The 23,352-nt window shown below is 37.0% G+C and overlaps 1 protein-coding gene across 1 annotated transcript in view; it reads left to right on the plus strand.

Annotated features, from left to right (window-relative positions):
• The window catches only part of slc25a21 (solute carrier family 25 member 21), a 130,445-nt gene that overhangs the window by 93,067 nt on the left and 14,026 nt on the right, over positions 1–23,352 (plus strand). Inside the window, exons 4-5 of the mRNA XM_067367743.1 lie at positions 13,636–13,719; positions 22,580–22,646. Coding sequence (XP_067223844.1) covers positions 13,636–13,719; positions 22,580–22,646 — 151 coding nt within the window. The remainder of the gene's footprint in view (positions 1–13,635; positions 13,720–22,579; positions 22,647–23,352) is intronic.

Consider the following 23,352-nt stretch of genomic DNA (forward strand, 5'->3'; position numbering starts at 1 on the left):
GCATATTTAGGGCAGGATGTCAGAAAGTGCAGTTCTGTTTCCACTTCGTTCTCTGTGCAGTGGGGACACAGTCTCGCTTTCTGCCTATCTATCTTTCTGCCGTCTGTCCATCTTTGAAGCTTTGAAGTTTGAAAGTTTATAGGTTGGTAGACAGATGGATAGGCAGATCGACAGAACAATAGATAGAACGACATAAAGATTAAATGAGAAGATAGAATGATAGAACTATCTCTGTCTGTCTGTCTGTCATTCTATGTATCGTTCTGTCGTTCTATCAGTTCTATCTGTTGTTCTTTCATTCTATCTATCATTCCATCTATCGGTCATTCTATCTTTGTTGTTCTATCAATCTGCCTGTCTATCCATCTATCAATCTAACTAACTTTTTTTTAATTGTTTTCAAACTTTGAAATAAGGCTTTGTAGAGGTTGTGTGTTTCGAACAGGCCAGCACTACTATCTAGTTGTTGTATTACTTGTGTACCGCTTTCTCCCTCCCTCTTTCTTTCTCTCTCTTGGGCTTTCAGTCATACTAAAGCAGGCTAATTGGGGGAATGAAGGGTTAGTAGAGCTGAAATCTATTAGCATAGGTCTCGGAGAGCTGGTGAAGCACAAATGCCCAGCACACCTCCTCTCTGACGCTAGCTGCAGGAATGGCTCCTATTAGTGACTGGCTGCCGCTTTAATGTCCGCTGCTCCAAATTAGATGCCAACTGGAGTGAACAGTTTTTTTTTTTCCCCTTCTCTCTTTTTTCAACAAGCCGCCTTAGTGGAATCAAAGGCTTTTTTTCTGAGGGGAACCTGACAAAAATGTATACTTGGGAATACATATTTACCCTGTGCAAATGAGGGTACTGGAGCCATGTAGAGGCGGAGACAGGAATTAGACGACTGAGGGGGCCGTCAATCTCTCTCACACACACACAAACTTACAAACAAACATCTGGAAGCAGATCAGGAGAACATTAAGAGGATGTATTTCAAGGCCATGATTGTTTGTAAGGTTAAATCAATGTTTACTTTAAAGTTTTACTACCATTCTTCATACGTGTTTATATTCAGGATCAAGCACTTCCAGCTGAAAGTGAAATTATGGGTCTCTCCTCCTCTGACCGTCATAAGTCTCCGCTGTATATTCGGATGTGAACAGTCCTTCCCAAATAAACGTCTCTTTGAAGAGGACAGGTCTATGTGCCACTTATATTCATTTGCGTTCAACGGTGCTCATTTCTGGGTTGGAATGTTGACGTTTTTTCAAAGGGGGCTTGCTAGGGTGAAAGTAGGGGGTTTGGGGGTTTAGTTAGACTTCTAAGGAGACAGTGAGACTGGAGTTACAGCTTTTCATTAACCTGGAAACCACCTAGTTACATGGTTCATGGGCTGGTCTCAGCTCACTTGGAGGTAACAAAGGGTGTCAGGCGGCACTTTCGGCAGGGGGCGGCTGCTCGGGGCACCCCATCTGACTCTGATCATCATGCCGGCCGCCCTGCCGCACTCATTAGAGACAAGAAATGAGCTTGCATTGCTCTTGTTGAAGGACTCCAGTTACGCCTCCTCACCCCACCCCAAACACGCCCTTAGCCCCTCCTACAGTCTACGCTGTTGTTCTTTTTCGAAAGGGAGAGGAAGTATTGTATTGAAGAATAAAATGTAATACATGTTTCTTTTATTGATTTAGGACTGTATATACTGGAAAACTGATTCATTTGTAATATTGTGTAATAATTTAAATAGATGTATTAAAAAATACATGCTACATTTAATTTTTTTAATATTTTTGAAAGACCTTTCGTATTTTAATTTCAATATAATAGTAACATTATGAATTAACTATGAACATAATATAAATATATTGAAACTATATTTTAGTACTACATATTTGTTTGCATTTAATATATTTTTAATTCATTTATATTTTATTTGTTGCAAAGAATTATATTTAAATAGAGCCAATTTAATGATTAATTAATTGACCCTAATGAGTATATTTACCAATATATACATAAATCAATAATAAAACAAAAATGTGTTACTTTTTTCCAGTATTTTTGAAAAACATATTTTAATTTCAATATAATAGTAACATTATGAATTAACTATAAACATAATACAAATATATTTAAACTATATTTTAGTAATACATATTAATGTTTGCATTTAGTATATTTAATATATTTGTTGCAAAGAATTATATTTCAATAGAGACATTTTAATTATTAATTAAATGAATACATTTATAAAATATACACATACTTTTTTTCAATATTTTTATTATTGAAATAATATGTTTTTGCATATTTTAATTTTAGTATAATAGTAACATTATGAATTAAATATAAAGATAATAAAAATATATTTAAACTATTTTTGAACTACATATTTGATATAAAAATATAATAAGGAAATGTTGGGGTAGAACAGTTATTCATACTTTAAAAACAAAATAAAGTTTAAATAATGTATTGATTTATGTCTATATAAATAGATTCAGTTTTAAATAGTTATAATAAATATGCTGTTGATATTATATTAAAATATAATAACTATAATATTAAATAGAAAAGTAAAAACCTATTTTAGTGAAATAAAACACCAGCACCGAGCCTGTCACTGCGTCTGAATCTTTTTCCATCAGTCCACACTCTTATCTATGTTCCTCCACTACTTTTGATTAAAAAATCCTGGAGTTACCTCCTCATGGGAGTTGCTATGATGACACAACCCTCGTCAGGTCCCAGCATGCTTGAAAGTGAGCTTCACCATGGAGGGGGGGGCTGGAAAGGGATGTTTGATGAGGACAGTGAGAGATGACGTCCTGTCCCCAGAAACGTGTGACGCTGAGAGAGGAGCTCACAAGCTTCCACCCCCGACTGGTGGCTGAACCCTGGTGCACTCTTGATGGAATCCCTCAAGCAGCCCTTAAACAGCAGGGCTCAAAGCTCAGAGGACTAAGAGCCGATCCGGCCCAGTAAAGCAGCACGTCGCTCAGCTGTGCTCCAGTGATCTCTTAATCCTACCCTTCCCTGGCTGACGGCCCTGACGACGTAAACTGAACGCAGGTATCCGACTGTGGCTATCTGTGCTTAGTAAGCAGGCAGTCCAATCACATCAGTGGTCGGACAGTAACTACTCACAATTCCAGTGAAAGAAGTCAGCAGAACATTGGTTGTGGCATGTTTCATTATAAAGGGGAAATCTAAAGCCAGTCCAAAATAACTCAAGGCACTACTATTTGTGGTTTAGAAAGGGAATTAAAAAGCTTTTATATTAGTGGCTTACCACCGACATATTTTGGCCAAAATCTTCACCAGGGTGTACAGAGTACAATAATGACTAATATACAAATGCACAGATCACTGGAAAATCAGGTGTAAGTCTTAATTATGGATGAGTAGGATAAATACTAGCAGTAATGATTAGTTTGAGGTATTTAGTAAAGACATGATATCAAATGTTCTGGCATCACATAATACAAACCACCAAAGTCCATTCTTTAACAGTGTTCTCAAGTTCACTGAGACTAAATTATATTAAATGTGTGTTTATGTGGAATGAATGAAACTTGGCACCAAACTACTCGCACTGCGCATGAAACGAATTTTCATCAGAGAAAAGTTTACATACCTTAACGAAAGCGAAATTCACTCTGTTCATTTGTGGGCTTAAATATGTTCGGGATGTTTTTACTTTCCTGGAATGGAACAATGGAAGAGTAGGAGTGTGATAGCATGACATATGAAATGAATATATTACAGTATGATGGAAATATTGGAGCTCTACTATTAGTGATAATAATTGTTATAGATTTTGTAACACTTCTGCTGCTTGGTATGTATAGTATGCCTATGTTAAACTAAATTCCTGTTAGCATATCATGTACAACACTAATTGTAAAGAGCCTGTCTTGTTGGCAAAGGCTGTTTATGCTAACTCTACCCACCAATGTCTGTTTGGGCCACACAAGATTAAAAAAGATGCTCACCACTCATCGTCTGCAGTGGTGTACGCATTAGGCATTAACCCATTTGAGCCCACTGGCAACTATAGTTGCCGCAGTGTATGGTTGTCATTTTCCTTTTGTACATTTTTTTCTAGATGTTTTCCATGTTTTATTTCTCAATGACATGCAAGAAAACATCTAAATAAAGGATTTCAAGAACAAAAAAAAGGTATTCACTTCTTTCCTGTGACATGAGGCTGTCAACTTCCTACCCCTACTTCCAGGAAGCATAGTGAAGGCAAACCCTCCCAAAGAAAAGTCATTTTCATGTAAACATTAGAATTTTTTTGTTGACATATATATATCTACGTAATCATGAGGGTCTCTGGAATCATCCAAACAAAACAAATCTTACAAGAGATCTATAGTTTTTTGTATACTTAGTCAAAAGTCCAAGCGGCAACTATAGTTGCCGGTGGGCAAATGACTTGTAAGTACATATATAATGGGGAAATGGGGTATACTGTGTTTAATGGGTTAATAAATCAAGGTTATTGGTCTTGTTTATTGCTTTTTGCTTTTATAATATTTTATATTGTTATATATTATATATTGTTATTTGTTAATTAATTATTTTTTTAATTAATTTATTTTTTGTTTGTTTGTTATATGTGACCCTGGACTACAAAACCATTCATAAGGGTCAATTCTTTGAAATTAAGATTTATACATCATCTGAAAGGTGAATATATATAAGCTTTCCATTGATGTATGGTTTGTTAGGATAGGACATTTGGCCGAGACTCAACTATTTGAAAATCTGTAATCTGAAGGTGCAAAAAAATTGAAATTTTGAGATAATTGCCTTAAAGTTGTCCAAATGACGTCCTTAGCAATGTATATCCATTCACAAAAATATTTTTTTATATATTTACAGTAGAAAATTTACAAAATATCTTCACAGAACATGAGCTTTACTTTATATCCTGATGATTTTTGCCATAAAAGAAAAAAAAAAACAATAATTTTGACCCATACAATGTATTGTTGGCTATAGCTACCAATATACCCGTGCGACTTCTGACTGGCTTTGTGGTCCAGGGTCACATATAGATGTATTTTTTTCAAATTAATGATTTGAATCTAACTTTTTTGATTCACAATGCTCTGTTAGAGCAACTTAATGGCTGGACTTTGTTCGGCACTATGTTCCACCACTTTAAGACTAATGGATTTGTTGTTTGTGTTTTCATATTCAAGAAATTTTAACTTTTTTGAGTTCACATTGAATGTTTCAACGACTTTGATTGATCTGTTGATCTGTTGAAAGCAGTTATTTTGAGTTAGATGCATAAATGTTATCCTCCTATTAAAATTTTACATTGAGGGGTGCATACAACATATTTGCCCACCGGCAACTATAGTTGCCGCACATTCAAACACGTTTTTTAAGAAAAAAAAACAAAAACCTGGGAAAAATAAATGCAGAACATGTTCACATAGGACACTATTAACAGGACTATATGCATGAAACCATTCAGAAAAATTTGGGCACAAATGGGTTAAAGTAGCTTTTGACGTGATTGACGCGAGTTTGAATCTGCCTTTTGCCGAACTCACTCTTCTCCCTTTACCCATCACAAATCAGATCGTAAAGAAAATATTTGAAAGTAGAAATAAAGTGCCTAACGAGTGTTTAATAATAATAATAATAATGTATTTATAGGGCAGAGTTAGGTGTAGGTGTAGGGAGGGCTTTATTGTCCCAATAAGGTGGCATCCATTTATTAATTTTAATATTTACATATAAATAGCACCTAACAAATATTTGCACTTATTGCAAATAATTACTACTTTTATATAGCGTAAATAGAATATATCACTATTTTTACTTAGTGTAAATAGCATCTACAGCTATTTGCACTTGGTAAATAACATCTATTGCTGAGAAAATATACTATTTTTACTTAGTGTAAATAGCATCTAATTGCTATTTACACTTAAGCCCTGGGTATACTTCATTTTTTTCGTGTACGCTAGTGTATGTGCACAGTCGAATGCACAGCCTTGGAAAGTATACTTGACTAATACATATACACAGGCGTTCGACGCATGCGCAATTTTAAGCAGTTTCTCGCCACAAGTTACAACCCATGTAAACAACCCATTGTATTTTTTCATGCTAGAGTTGTACACATGAGGGTACTTTATAACCTCTTTGCATAATCTCATCTATGTAGGCCTCCATTGTCGCTGTAGCTTGCATGCGTTCTGTTTATGCAGTTTTTCTTCGACTACCTTGTGAATCGATGACCCCAGGGCACGGATGCCACCTTTTGGATAACCGAATTACTGCAACAAAAAAGTGTGACCTGCACGTACACACGGTTACAAAAATCCGGCGGTGCACGTACTCTGCTGGTGAAGAAATTCGCGCCACGCGCACTGTATGCTGAAACTCACATATACGTAAACAGAGAAGTATACTTTAGTTGGCTTTAGTGTAAACAGCATCTATAGTTAGTGCAAATAGCCACTGCATTTTACAAAATATCTTTGTGTTTCACAGAAGAAAGAAAGTCATACAAGTTTAATTTCTGGGTGAACTAACACTTTAAAGTAGGGTCCAGAGTCATATTGAGACCAAAAACTGTTTTTCTTTTTCTTTTTGCACAGGCAAGCTCCACTTGCATTTCCTTCAGAAAATGTTTGACATCAGACACTAGAATTGAACATCTAATGTACTTACAGAACAAGTACCGGGAGTGTGACCTCCCGCTGATGTGACTGCCATTGCACATTATGACCTGGTATTAAACAGGTCTGCTTGAAGGAGTTGTCACAAACACCCAAATGCGTTATGTTACAAACATACTAAATAAAGCAAAAATGCCCCAGTGTGCTGAAATGACCCGTTTTAGAGAAGCAGTAAAGTGCCTGATGAAAACTCATTTGTCTCCCGTGTCTGTCAGACGCCTCACAGCATCTGTGATCCACTCCTTCAGAGTTTTCTTTTGCAGTGGCCGCGTTCCTACCAGGCAGGGGGCGAGGGGTGCAAATGTAGAGTTGTAATTCAGAGACTCGGGTTTCTGTTGCTGAAGATCTAGTGTGAGTGCAGTATTGACGACTGCGCTCTGCTCTGCACTGTCCTGACCGTCTGTGTAATACCTGCCAGTCTCCTGCTGTCTATGGAGTTTCCACTGTCCTCAGCCAGCCACTTCCTTACTTCAAAGCAATCATAACAAAACTGGACTGAGAAAGATTATACAGTCTCCCAATGTGATATTTCCAGTTCAGAAATGATTGTTTGGATGATCAATTATTGCACTTAATGGGTCTGATTAGTTGTTCAGCTACTGACTGGCCAATCAACTTTTTTTTTTTTGCTAACACTAAAATGTTAAAAAATGTTAACATCACGTTAATGTTATATTAACATTAGATAATGCAACTAACATGAACTGACAATGAACAGTATTTTTAGACAACTAGTAGTAGCCTGTAGTTATAAATTAAAGAGTTCACCCAAAATTGAAAAATATAATTTCATCATCCTCATGTCATTCCAAACCTGTATGACTTGCTTTCCTCTTTAAAACACAAAATAATACTTTAGAAAAAACGAAAAAAAAAAAGTGATTTTCTGTCTGAACATTAGCCGTTCAATTTGCTTCAACCCTAAAACACAACACATGAAATATCAATAGAGAAAATTATTTAACTATTTCACAGTAAATTGGGCCATATTTTTATGGTCTTAGAGAGAAAATATTTGTTACCATTGACATACATTGTATGAAAACACTGAGACATTTCTCAATATATTCTCTTTAAAATATTCCACAGAAAGTCATACAAGTTTGGAATGGCATGAAGGTGAATAAATGATGACTGAAGTTTAATTTTTGGGGGGTGAACTATCCCTTCAAAACAAACTATTAAATTGCAGAATTTGCAGATTTTTTATTCTGATACCTAATATATTAACTAATGTTACTGGAAAAATATAATTGATATTTTTAGTATTGGTGTTTTTTTTTTTTTTTTTAGCATACTCTTCTTTTACAGTAAATGCATGTCAAGCTAGAAACACTGCAACTTTTATAAACACATTCTGATCCATTCTGTTGCACTCCATCTATCTGATGTTGATTGAGATAATGTGTTTTATGGAAAAGCCTCTTAAGAAAGGTGTCTAGTTGGGACAGTTAGACCCGAAACCTGCATCTTTAAACAGAGCTTCCTTAAAGGGTTTGTTCACCCAAAAATTAAAATTGTCATTAATTACTCACCCTCATGTCATTCCAAACCTGTGAGACTAAGCCTAAATTCAATATGTTCATCATATAAAGCGATTGAGTCTGTTCAGAAAATTTGGACTAAACCACTCAATTGTATATGGATTAGTTTTACGATCTCTTTATGAACGTTTTGAAGCGTGAAAGTGTCAGTCACTTAACTGTCAATGGAGGGACAGAAAGCTCTCAGATTTCATCAAAAAGATCTTAATTTGTGTTTCAAAGATGAACGAGGTTTGGAACGACATGAGGGTGAGTAATTAGCTCAACTTAGCATGGACGCATGACTTACCTTTCATGGTGAGTTTTCAAATGTCGGATGAAGTTCAATGTAGTAGTGCTAGCATCTTTGATGTTCATGCCACATGTTTTACATTTAGCATTCCGTTTGTTACCATTATACTGAAGATTTTTGAAGCCAAATGTTATTATGAAGGGCGGTTTAGTTGATGCCATCGTGTTGAAGCGAAGATAGATATCTTAGCGTGTCGTTCCAGGATTGATTCTTTTGAATCATTTTGAATCAGTCTCTGCGATTCACACAGTGAGTGCGTTTCATTCAGAAATTATCATCCCTAATCCCTTCGGAGACATACCATCCATTGTGAGAGTTTTGGGAGATAAAAAGGTGTGGCACTCAAAAATAATGATCATTCGGAACTGAATTAAGTTTTTATTTCATTTTTTAAATTCAGTTTGAAGAAATCGCACAGCATTACGCTCACTGCAAAGTGCCCTTCAGAGGGCGATTTATACCGTTTGGAATGCAGGAAGAGCACCATGAAAAAAATCGTGCTGTGTATATGCGTGTATTTTGAATTTAGAAAGCGACATCTGTGTAATAATACCACAGCTGACAAGAAGATTATCACAAGGTAAGACGTGGTTATATTGTTGTTGCTTGTTTTTTATCTATATTTAATAGCACTTTTTCAATATGAGTGATAAATACGTGTGCCAGATGCACACGTGTGTGTAAGCCAATACGTGTTTAGAAATGAATTGTGTTTGCTGCTGCAGCGCATACTGATGAATGAATGAGAAATATAATAACTAGAAAAAATGTGGTGTTTAATACTGTCTTCAAATCCAAGTCAAGTCTCAAGTCAGTTGTTCACGAGTCCAAGTCAAGTCTCAAGTCTTTTTTTTTTTTTCTTTTTTTTTGCGACTTAAGTGCGACTCAAGTCCAAGTCGCAGACTCGAGTTTCTATCTCTGGTAATTAATGATAGAATTTACATTTTTGGTTGAACTAACCCTTTACAACCCACTAATTAGTTGTTTTTTGTTGCTTTTCATATGCCTGATCAATGCTTATTTGAGCTTGGAATGTCTTAAAATGTTGCCTCACTTTGTTCACAAGAGGTCAACCAGAGTTTGGAAACCTGAGGCACAAATCAGACTGTGAGAGGGGAGCATTTTGTGGGATGTCTAACTGGTCATCTTGAGGACGTCAGTCCCCACCCCCCCACCCCCTCCTTGGGCCCCAGTCACAGTGGGTCCAGTTGGCCTGTGGTGCCACTGAAACCCAAGCTGTCCTAACCCAGACCGAGACCTGGAAACATGTGGTGTCACAAGCGCCATGACTTTATCACTTCCCCTTTGCCCCATCTTCCATCTTCTCTTCTGCTTTATCTCCTTCCCTCCAAAGGCTCAGCTTTATAGGCCACCTCCAGCCACGGGCCCAGCAGTATTAGCCTGAAAAGCCAAAAGAACAGAGGAAAGTAGCTACGTATGTCTACCATGAATTTAAGAGAGAAATGTTCCTGTGGTTTTCCAAAAGCATTACATTTCATTGGTTTTACATTTATATTCACTCCGCTGCTGGAGGATATGGTGTTTTGCTTGCGTACAATCCGATTAATGTAGTCCCACAGCGATGTTTGATATTCATGAGTAGCATGATCACAGACGGTCGATTGGTCCTTGCTATTTGATTGGATGTCGGCATCTGCCATATTGGAGCATTTAGGTTAGAGAGGTTTAACCTCACGTACCATTGCAATGGACGTCTGCCATCTTTATGATCCTGCTCATTAAAATTAACTGTCTGGCTGTAAAAAATAGATTTCCTTTTAATGCTGCCTTCTGGATTCTCTTATGCACCACTGATTGTGTGTAAAAGAAACCTTGCTCACGTGCTTGTTTCGCTTTTTCTAATTTTACTTTCATTTCAGCTCTTGATGAAAGTGTTGTTGGTTCAGAGGCAGCAAATGGAAAACATATTAACATGGCTGAGAATTAAAGACTGAATAATTGAGAGCAATAAATACCATGACCAAAAAATAATTCAGTTTATAAAGTTATTAGCTATAGTGATATTTGTTCCACGACAGTTCTTATTGATTCAGTGATTGAAGCAAATATATTGCCAAAAATTTGCAATTACATGTAAAATCATTTTACAGCTCATTTTTTGCCTTACATATGCCACACAATATTTGGTTATCATTGTACCAGACTGGAATCATAGACGGCCAATATCAAATGCCAACCATTTAAACATTTTCCTGCCACAACTACAGTCACACAGTTTCAGTTGTAAAAAGCAAAAGGAAGCCCTGCAAAAAGTATAAATGGCACATTTGCAGGATGGTTTTTCGCTCATGGAACCTTGTTTATCATGGGGTTGATATTCTAGTCATAAATGAAATAATGCAGTTCCCATTCCATGCTCCATTCTTTGGGGGAATACCCCTATATTTAACAAGCCAAATTTAAGAGACCTTTTTAAAAGTTTGGCCTGGCCCTTTAAAGGCAATCCCATCAGACTCAAGCCTTTTGATCAAACCAGTAACCTCCCACCCTTCCCACAGGGCCTTTTTTAACACCATCATTATTAGGCCTCAACCCATCAAGCTTGTCTTCCAGCGGGGCACAGCCCCCCCTGTCGGACCCGGTGCTGGCCCATTACATACAGGGTCTGAGAGAGAACGAGGCCCTAGCACTCGGCCTGGACCTGAAACACTTCGCTCCTCTCTATAAAAATACAAAGAGGAGGTGTTCTCCTGCTCTTTATTCTCATTTACCTTCCTGTCAGAGCGTTCAGAGTTCGCATTTTACAGGGAGTTTGGGGTCAGGTGGAGATGGTAGGGTTATTTACCCCATGGTGCTCATTTCACCCATAGAAGCTTCATGTTGGCCTTACCTTCACCCTCACCTGGCTATCCAAGATGGAGCTCTGGTCCTATAAAAACAGAGTACAGAAGGTCATTGGAGGTTTTTGATGAACTCACAGATATCATCACCTGCAAGTATATCTTTTCTTTCTGGGTTTACTTTGAAAGGGATTTTGAGAGCTGGATCTCTTAACAAAACCCTTGGGCTTTTCACAGTTCCTCTGTTTGTTGACTTTACAACCGGGAGCTTGGCTCCAAGGCCGACTGAATCAGCCCTTGACTCTTCTTCACGAGTCTGTGAACTCTTTCGATATATGTCTCCAAATATGTCTCAATGTGCTCTCCTGATTTTCTAGGTAGAGGACTTATGCAAAGACTGGAAAGGTTCACCTTATCTACAGCTTCTTTTACATTCTTAACTTCTTTCAGAACTCTGGTGACTCTTTTTGAGAGTCCACAGGCATCTTGTGCTGCGAAATCTTCCCCATTATCTTCCACTCCCCAGGCCATGACGTTTGGTCCAAGGCTTTTATGGCAGGGTAGGCAAGGGGCACGAGGAAATGAGGTGACCCCAAGGTCAACAGCGGAGTCAGGCAGCTGAAAGCCGACCATGGCCCTGCCACCTCTGGGCTAGCGTGGGTTGGGCCATCCCAGTGTACTGCAGAAATTGAAACTCTGGCATTGGTGGGACAAGGCCGTCTTCGTTCCTTGACCTTGCTCTCATGTGCCTTTAATTAAGACTGATTTGAATTTGTTTACAAGCTCTACTGATCTTAAATCTTTTGGTTCGGTGCCCCATCCTTCTGCATGCCCCCATCCCTGCATTCCCCCTCACTTGACTGCCTGCTGTTTCAGAGACCCTCTTTTCTTCTTTCTCTTTAATATGGTGTTGGACGTTCATTTATGATGCTTTTTTAACTGGTTCTTAGGCACAAGTTACAAGCTATTTGGGAATCTACAAAATTGGATGCTGGGGACACCCCTCTAAGATGTTAATCTGTTGCCGATATGAAAGGCTGCTCACCTCAGTAAACCCCCTCATCCGATGGAACCAGGGCACTTTTATGGTCCCATCAGGCACCCGCCTGGATGACTTACTGCTGACCTCTTGACCTGGCAGTCAAAGCCATATGAGGAGAATCTTTCTCATTCTGTGTCTTCCACTCTGAGTTTGGTCTGGGTTCATCTATTTACACTTGGAGGGCAAAGGTTGGTTTATTTATCGTCTCTGTGTGCCCAAAAAGATACCCAGCCTGAACCACTGTAAATTGTCCTGGCATGTCGGCCTATAAACAAATGATAGCATGTGGTGTCAAAGTACCAAAGGTCCTACAGTTGCTTTGTCCATTTATTCACGCTAAAACATCTATATTGCATGAACAATGAGTTGGGAGGGGGTGAGTAGTAAATCCTTTTTCCCCAAACTTGCGCTCAGCACTGGTACCACGTTAAACATTTACACGGTTCAGTATGCCCTTTATTAGGGAGTTACTAGCATGCTTGTTGCTACAAAAACATCTCTTGACCATTTGTATCGTATAAAAAATTTACACGGAACTGCAGAACTGTTACCAGCAAGTTACTAGCATGTTAGCGACAAAGTTAGCACCTACAAGGTCTATGGCAATAGAAGAAGCAAAGCTAATTGGTAAGGATGGGTTAAGTAAATGTTTGACTTCTCCGCTGTGCTAAAGGGACCGAGAAAGTCAGTGCCGCCTCGGAAGGAACAGACGGTGAAAGCAGGACAAAGGAGTGGTTTGAATTTTGACAGATGTCTGTGTCGACACTTGCGCAGATTAGCCAGTGTCCCACATTTCTTGCACACAGATAATTGATAGCATATGGTGGTCATGCTTTATGATCTCTGTCATCTAAGTGAAGGAATGTTGAACATAATGTATATGTGGTAGTGATGTTGTCCAGAAATTATGAATTGTTAATCATTGTTTTCCTTGTGGACTATTATGTTGGACAATCTCAAATGTGATGTGTAGCCATTACAATCATGAAATATATTTTCTTTAGAGGGAGAATATGGTAAAATGATGTCTATATGTATTGTTCTATGTCTATATGTAAGGTTCCTTTCATATGATGTGTTTCATATGATTTTTATGCTCTAAGTATACAATATATATATATATATATATATATATATATATATATATATATATATATATATATATATATATATATATAAATATATATATAATAAAGTTAGTTTAATATTTCTGAATAAAGGTTTGTAAATTCATTTATGCACATCCTGGCTGTCTTTCAGGTTTCAAATCCAAAGAGGGAAGGGTGACCCAAATAGCTATAAAGGCCTTGGAGACTGTTTCAGAACTATATTTCGCACTGAGGGGTAAGTTATAAATGCCTGTCTGTCTGTCTGTCAATCCGTTTATCTTTCTGTATTGTATTGTCATCCCATTCAAATTTCTCTCGCTCTCCGATGTCCACAATTTCATGCATAATTCCTCTCTATACTGTATATACTATTCTACCAGCAGTACCATGCACCAGTCCTGCCTCATTTAGTGTTCAAGGTGAAATAAAACATGACTAAAAAAATTATAGATATCTTTTTAGGAACTTTATACTTTGTATAATGTAAGAAGGGATAGTCTGGAAATCCATCTTTTACTTGAAGTTGAACTTGAACTTTTAAAATGTTAAGTTTATGTTTATTACAGTTTTTTGACACATGACACTACTGGTTTGTAATGTTTTCTTTTTTCTCAGTTCTTGTCATCTGCTGTTTTCAGCATGTATTTAGTGTAAACTATGCACACATGTCTGTTGTATACATGGTAACAACATAGGCCAGGTGACAGGGAATGTTTTGAGCTTTGTAAAAGTAGTAAACCTGGTGTTCAAAACTCTCAAAACTTTAAACCCACCTGTCCTAGAATACGGAATATGTCAATCTCGGACAAGCGAGTGAAGTCATAGGTTAATATTATGCGTTGGCAGTGGCGTGCTCCACATGTGTTGTTAACTGCCTCTGTTCATAGGAAATCACACATATGACGTAGTGCGCTTGAGGCAGAGATTTATCTTTTTCTGTCTCTCTCCTCCTTTTTTCTTTCTACCCCATCAAATTTGCTCTCCTTTCAGTTTTTCCTCCCCTCCCCTCCCTCCACCACACAACATGAGGCACGTGTCAGAACCTAGACAGTGTGCAGACTTGAAAGAAAGCTGTGTTTATGGCAAGATGACAGCTTTACAGTGGATCTAAAGCTGATCCGCAGCAAGGTGTGAGAATATATGCACGCGTGCGGTCCTAGGTGACGCTGACACAGCGGCTCTGGTTGACTGTGTGAGATCCTACACCAGCTTTCCCTCTCGGCGGAGCTGTCATCGGCTGCATCCCGCAGGCCTCCCCTGCAGATTATGGCTCTTCTTTCTTCTAAACCAATTATCACCCTCCGTCTGTTTGTGCTGTGGCTGGAATCACCACACAGTAGCCGGTAGCATGATCAGCCCCAGGCTGAACCACTTAGTTTTAATTTACACAAATGGTGGTGGGAGTTACTGTTGTGAAATTATTATTGAAAATAAACATGCTCTTGCTGTATGGGCCAGCGTTGCACTTTCACTCTCGGTCCGTATTTTGCTTTGGTCTTCCCCTCTGTGCGGTAGAAACCCGAGCTCTTCGGCTTCCACACACCAATTAGTTCAGAGCTGGAGATCCGTCTGTGAATTGGCTCGGAGTCTATTTGAAATGTTATGAACGTTCACTTTCGTCATAATGTAGCATGTGTGAATCATCATAGAAAGAAAGTACTAATAGATTTAGATCACATATATAAATGGCTTGATTGTGCATAATTATTTCACTGTATGTGTCTTGGTCTGCGATTTATAGAACATTTTTTAGCAGCAGGTAAGTTTACACTATCGTTCAAAAGTTTGGTTTCTGTAAGATTTTTTAAAAATGTCTCATTCTCACCAAGGCTGCATTTTAAAATAAATTATACAGTAATATTGTGTAATAATATTACAATTTAAAATGACTCTCAATTTCAATGTATTATAAAATGTAATTTATTCCTGTTAAGGCAAAGCTGAATTTTCCGCATCATTACTTCAGTGTCACATGATCCTTCAGAAATCATTCAAATATGCTGATTTGGTGTTTCACATTTCTTATCATCATCATTGCTAAAAACAAAATTGTGGAAACCATGATACATGGGTGTTTTTTTGTATTTTTTTAAGAACAGAAATTTTTTTGAAGGGATGCACGATATATCGGCCACAATATCGGTATCAGACGATATTTTTAATGTTATCATTATAGGCCCAATAAGAAACTTTGGCGGATAAATAATGGATTATTTCCTTCAGCTGAGGCACTTCAGATATGCACCGTTTACCATGATGGTTTTGAATGGCTTGAAATATGATTGAAATCACTTCAAAATGGAAAATACAGTGAAGTGCAACATATACAGCGCAAGTTCGTCATACAGGCTACATAAAATTATAATGAGAACATTATAATTGTGTGCTTTTAATGGTGAGACCTTTGTTTTTGTAATCAGGCTCTCAAAAAATATATAAAAATTTTGATTTATCTGCCAATATATCGGTTATCGGCTTTCAAATATAAAAAGTTATCAGTATCGGCCAAAATTGTTCATATCGGTGCATCCCTATTTAAAAGTCATTTAAAATACATACATTTTCTTGTAATGTAAAGGAACATTAGCCTTTTTTTATGATTCATACAGACCAATATTTATCTTTTAAGGTTTTAAGTTGCATACCCTGAAATGATCCACATTCACTAGACAAACCTACAGGCAGGTTTGATGTCCATTTTTTTATTGATACTTTTGTGTATCTGACTCAATGATAAACCCCTGTAAGACCTGATAGAAACCAATATAATCATGACATATTTGCCCCCATTTTAAATAGTTATACAAATGATTACATCAGTACTTTTATTTCTCCTATAAGTCAAATTCAAATGATCAGATCAGTTTCCAAGCTACTTTTTTTTCCGTAATTACTGGAAGCAATTAGCTGATGAATTGGTGTCCTTTTACTCCATCTGTCATGTTTGATTTCAAGAAAAAGCTCAAGAAACGTCCCTGCTTCTCATCTCCTCGCTCCTTGATTTACGAGCCTGGAGCTGTTGTGCCTTCCCGAACCAATGTCAAGGTTAAAGGCTCACGAGGCAAATGACAATATTTGCAGATCAAGCATTCGGGTTGTTGACAAGGGACAGAATGGGAAGAGCTCAAAGTCACCCGGCCCACCGTATCCTCGGCAGTATAAGACTGCAACTGTGCGCATTCTTACAGTTGATAAAGACAAAAATGTAAATATTCCATATACATTTCCTGGTCAACCCTGTGATCCATTGACTATAACAGGGATGAAACATTCCAATTTGGTTAATGTATCATTTCCTTCCTCTCCTTTTGTTATGTTGAAGGATGTGGCTATGAGTTGAATGGAAGAAATGGGGTTTAATGCAAATAAAAGACAAATCACATCTATACAAACTCCAGCAGCTGGACCCACACGTACCTAAATGTGTGAGCATTTGCTTATGAGGGCCAACTGCATGCTTACATTTAGAGTCAAATTGGCATTCAGGTATAGTCAAACCAGGCGTAGTCAAATGGGGTCTTAAGTGCGTGTGTAACAAATTGAAGCTTTATCTCACCACCTGATGTTTCTTAGACTGACCACACCCGGGAAACACTCGGCCGGCGTTTGCATGCGCCATAAGGGGATGGGGGGGGCTTCCGTTTCAGCCAGTCAAAAGCCCTGCCCATTGGCCCCACTTTGCCAGACACTTTCATTCGACACAATGCCTCTCTGTTGCCGTTTCACCCAACAAGTGAGGCTTGTGACATCTGACACATCGTGATGCTGGTAAAATCGAGATTGTTTGTCATCCGAAGAGATGTGTTGTAGTAATTAGCCGTGGGTCAGAGGTTTTGGAGTGGTGGTCACGGCGTGGGCAAATTCGCTAATCGCCTCATCTCTGTTCACAGAAACGATAATATTTACACCCCAACTAAATCAGCCGAGGACATCTCTGTTGACTGCTGGGGCATGTTTTCACAATACAACGACAGGAGTTCACATGCAGCTGTCACGCTACTCTGTCCACCCTGTCCACACACGTGTGTTCAATATCAATACATGCTAGAACTGATACTGAGAAATCTGTTTCATTCTCACCACCCCCTCTCGGGATGTATCAACCCTCTTATACACACAAATGGATGTTAAATGATCTAAAGCAATAGTACGGTTGTTAATGTTCACCCAAAAATGAGAAATGTTATCATTTACTCACCCTATAATGTTGTTCCAAACAACACTCTAAAGAGAGCACTCCTCGCCAAGCTTAAGTGCAAAAAAACAATAAATTGACTTGTAACACTTTTTGTAATGCCCATTTATTGCTTGTCAGCCATGTAATGACTTTATTTTTTCAAAAAAAATGCTTTACAATTAATTAATCCATTATGTATCATGAACTAATAATAAGTGACCATTTTTACATAATTAATTAATCTAAATTACTGTTCAAAATTTTGGAATCAGTAAGATTTGTTTTTGAAAGAAGTCTTTTATGCTCACCAAGGCATTTATTTATTCATTTATGTGAGCAATAATACAGTAAAAACATTAATTTTGTAAAAAATATTACTACAAAATAAAATAAAGGCTTTCTGTTTTGTAATATTTTAAATATTTACACTCAAAAGAACAGGATTTGAATAAAATGAAATGAATGAAAATCTTTTGTTACATTGTAAATGTCTTTACTGAAACATTTGATCATTTTAATGCATCTTTCCTGCATACAAGTATTAATTTATTTTAAAAAAAAATCTTTTCGACCCCAATTTTTTTTTAAGTTGTGTAGATTAATTCATAAATATTGTTCATGATAAAAATTAATTTGTATATGTAGAAATTAACAATAACCTAAATTAACAAATCTTGTGAAAGTATTGTTCATTATTAGTTTGATTTCTGATGCATTGTTGTTAATGTTAACAAACTGACCTGTATCGTGGCTTAAGTGTTTCCAAAATATTGATATTGATAGCAGCTTAACTGTGATTAGTTTGAATAATAAGCGTATCATGTTATTAATTCATGCAGTTAATTTTTGACAGCCCTAAACATACATTTGAGATATTTTATAACTTATTTAATCCTTGTTTTTTTCAGTGTTTCCAGATAAACCAAGTTCTAAACAAAAGTTCATTTTAGTTCTTAAATAGACATTATGTGGACTTGAAAGCAAAAAGCAAGACTTTAATAAAGTTTTGCTAATACAGCTCTAAAAAAAAGGCCAAATTAGCTAATGATTTAAGCATTAACAGTCCTACTAACCTATTGTATCACCACACAATAAATCCAATGACTGACCTTTTCTTTTTGACATATACTACAGTACTGAAACTACACATACAATTCTAGGTAAATGTTAGCTCTTTACCATACTGCAGAGTTTTTGTATGAGAGAATGAGAACGGCAAAGAAAAGCTCAGGTGTTTCACTTGCTCGGGCTTGTCCTCACTTTCATATTGACAGAAAGCAAAACAGAGTCAGGTTTCAGCTTCAGAAGAAGTACATGTGCTCTCCAAACAATGTCTGCTTCTCAAAGTGCACATGTCTGCATTTAGGGGTGGTGAGAACGTGCTGAAGCATTGATCAGACTGGGATCTCAAAATGTGGACACTTATTTTGGATGTCAATGTCTATCACATACTATATGATATTTAAAATCAAAGAAAATATTGTCACAAATAAAAACTCACGTTTTGATCTCTTAAAGGGTTGCTTCACCCAAAAATGAAAATGTCATCTGTCATCATTTACTCACCCTTATGTGTTGTTCCAAACCTGTATGAGTTTCTGTCTTCTGTTGAACTAAAAAGAAGATATTTTAAAGAATGTTTATTGACTTTCTTTGTCAGCATTCTTCAAAATACCTTCTTTTGAGTTCAACAGAGGATAGAAACTCATACAGGTTTGGAACAAAATAAGGGTGAGTAAACGAAGACAGAATTTTCAATTTTTGTTGAACTATCCCTTTAAGAACATGAAATGACTTAAGGTACAGCATGGTAGGCCAACACATTTGGATCATCTAAAGTATGATATTTAATTTGTGCCGTTAACACAGTGACCCTAATCATGACAGTTATGCAAGTAGCCTTGATATAAGTTCTAGAGATATCTAGATTCATTCAAATTTATTTCAGCTTTCTAAGGGTACGTTTACATAACAGTGATGTACAAAAAACGGAAACGTTCTTCTTTTGCATTTTTCGCGGACAGACAACACGATTGTCAAAACAATCCTCATTCACAGATCCATGAAAACGACTAAAAATGCTGTAATATGTATGCCAGGCCAGTATATCACTTTATAAAGAAACATTTCGCGCCTATAGACTGAACACGTAATACAGATGCGCATGACAACACTCTTTTCACGAATTCGCATTTTTGTAATTTGCACAGAGATGATAACTGTATCAAGAACTTGATACATTTTGAAACCCATTTTCAAAAGTTTGCGTTTTCAGGCCCCCAAAATGCTGTTGTCATGTAAATGAACGACCAAAATGCATAAAAAGTTTTACGTTTTTATTTGAAAACAGTGTCATGTAAACGGCCCCTAAGTACATTCAAATGAGAAGAGATATTAGTGATAATACTGTTGAAAGGAAAAGACTGTTTATGTGTTAATTTGCTTATCATACATATACCTGTCGAGGGTTACGTCTGTTTGCAGTTCTAACTCTAAAGTTGATAAGTATGCCTTTAAGCTTTTTTTCTTTGAAGTATTGCCGTGACAGTTACACTTTCTTATGAACTCATTATTAATTATATAGTACAAGCTGAAGAATGGCACCCATTTTGGCACATGTACCGGAAGATGATTTGACACTCTCAGGCTTTTTAGACATTTGAAACCTAAAAATGTAGCTCCTTTGGTTGAGCGCTTTTGTTTTTCATTTATAAGTGCTTGTTTGTGTGTTTAGACCAGTTCAACCTGTTCTGGTTTAGTACCCTGGAAACAGTAGTGCATTACAAGCGAAGATGAGCTCAGTGCTTGATAATGGGGGTGGATTTCCATAGAATTGGCACATCATAGTAAGATTCGTCATTCCAATGTGTGGCACCATGGGTCAGGATGTGAAATTCAGTATGAGTCACATCTCTGTAACAGTCTTGGGCAACTTGGGGTCAATACCATGATGGTACTTTTACAAACTCTGGGTTACAGGATTGAGTTTACATAACCAAATCAATACGATGAAGCTTTATTGGTATCATGACCCTGATCATCAACTTTCTCTGTCAACTCAGGCATTGATCCTGAGTTCATGGAGCGCGTGCACATGAAAGTATAACATCAGTAGCGATCAGCCAATCGCATGCCTTGAAACATAGAGAAACTGCGATTTACTTCTCGCTAGAGTCAGCGTGATTCAATTTTCCTACTGAAGATTAAGTGATTGATGAATATGAAGTATATAAATGTATTTACACTGCAAGAAGAAAAATATCTTGCTAAATCAGTGCAAGTGAAAGTTGTGAAGAGTTGTGTTTCACTTCATTTTAAGGTGTCTTTGTTACACTGTAATTATACTTTTAAGTACTGAGTAATATTAAGTAACTACAGGTTTGGTTTGGTTTATGGTTAGCTGCATGTATTTATGCATAATTTATAGTTTTTATTATATTAACTACATGTAACATAAGTAACAATGACACTGTAAAATAAAGTGTTACCGAGATCTCTTACCCAAAAGGTTAACCATGGAGCGCAAGTCAATGTGTCGATGAGCACCGCTAAAAGCCGAGCCACTTTCATTGTGCCTAAACCCCAGGGTTGGTGCAAACTAAACTGAAACATGCCTGGTTAACCACCTAAACCCACTTCATGGTATAGGCCCCTGGTCAAAATTACTTAATTACTTCTGTCATTAATTACTCACCCTCATGCCGTTCCACACCCGTAAGACCTTCGTTCATCTTCAGAACACAAATTAAGATATTTTTGTTGAAATCCGATGCCTCAGTGAGGCCTGCATTGCCAGCAAGATAATTAACACTTTCAATGCCCAGAAAGATGTATTTAAAACAGCTCATGTGACCACAGTGGTTCAACCTTAATGTTATGAAGCGACAAGAATACTTTTTGTGCGCCAAAAAAGCAAAATAACGATTTTATTCAACAATTTCCAATATCTAGTGATGGGCCGATTTCTAAACACTGCTTCATGAAGCTTTGAAGCTTTACGAATATTTTGTGTCAAATCAGTGGTTCAGATCACTTATCAAACTGCCAAAGTCTCACCCCCACAGTGGTGAACCATTGAAATTTTTAAACCCTTATGACATAACGAAGCCTCGTTTACTGAAATCACGTGACTTTGGCGGTTTGATACGTGCTCCGAACCACTGATTTTTTTTTTTAAATAGTAGCGCTTATTCAGTTAACTAGGGGAAAATATTTATTATGATTATTATTAAAATATTTGACTCTCAATTAAACCCTGTGAGAATTATCTGTCTTAATTACGCTTCAATATTTCTCAATTAATTAATGCAGTAAATATTTTTCATGACTTGTGAAATTTTCAGTCTGCTTGATCAGCCTTTTATGCCAACAGTGATAGTGAAAGTAGGTGCTTAACTTTCAGAAGATGTATCATCCACCACAGGTCATATAGCATTTTGTTTAGCTTTTTTATTTTCTGTTCTTTTTATGACCATTTTTGCTGACCTGTTACCAAAATGTCTAAATGTAGTTTCTTTGTTTTGTTTGGTTATTTTTTTTCCTTGGGTAGCCATATAGTTACGCTTGATGAATGCAGTCAAAACAACAATATTTGTAAAAATTGAGAAAATTAAATGAGATCATTTACTTTTCAGGGTCTTCCTGGGTATCATAATTTCAAGTAATTTTTGTAGTAGTGCTAAAATCAAGTGATATTATTAGCAGTACGTATTGGCGGCCATATAGCCCATGATTACCACTCTAAACTTTCATTCTATATTGAATCCAATTTGAGTCTAATCTAAAATGCAAGCTGTTTTTTGTTTCTTTACTGCATACATAATGGGCCAAATAGACGTTTAAATGTTGCTTGTCCACAAATATTTATTTATTTATCATGTGTCTCAAACTCCAACGAGTGACGTCTTTTCCTCAACAGAGTGTATGGCTTCTACAAGGGAATCCTTCCCCCAATTTTGGCCGAGACCCCAAAGAGAGCAGTGAAGGTAACAGGAACCACATTTAACTCCAAGCTTAAACTCATCACTTAAACCATACATGCTCTGATCTTTGCAACCTGGCCTTCCGAGTGTAAACATACACACAGACCACATACGTATGTCCTCAACGTACCGGCTCTAGCCAGGAGGATCAAAAACTCTTATCCCCTCTCTATGTTTGTATTCATGCCACATGTGTTTGCTGTTGAGAACTCCCAATATTGACCTACATGGCCAGATATTGCTACCGGCCTCACTTTAGTATCATGTATAAACAGTACATATATACACTCTTGAGTTTAGATGAGCGTGCACTTACTGTGGCTTTAGGCCGTTGGTTATTGGTGTCTGAAAGGAGGGAGAGCACATTAATGTCTCACTTTTCTAATCTAAAAAAACATCTGGAAGGGGTTTTATTCCATTATTGGAAAGTGCTGGTTTGGTAGACTCAACAAGCTTTAACAGTTTACCATGAAGTATTTGTTCACCTGAAAAATTCACATGAAAAGGTGAATGTCATCATGTAATCATGTCTCATGTAGCCCATTTGACTTTCTTATCTATGTGAAACACAAAAACAGACATTTTGAATAATATACTGGTCACTTTTTCCCATGCAATTACAATGAATAGGGACAAGTGCTTTTAAGCTTCAAAAATGACACAAAAGTATCATAAAAGTACTCCATACAATTCATCTGGCATAATCCAT

This window comes from Chanodichthys erythropterus, chromosome 18, assembly GCF_024489055.1.
Source record: "Chanodichthys erythropterus isolate Z2021 chromosome 18, ASM2448905v1, whole genome shotgun sequence".
Lineage (NCBI taxonomy): Eukaryota > Metazoa > Chordata > Actinopteri > Cypriniformes > Xenocyprididae > Chanodichthys > Chanodichthys erythropterus.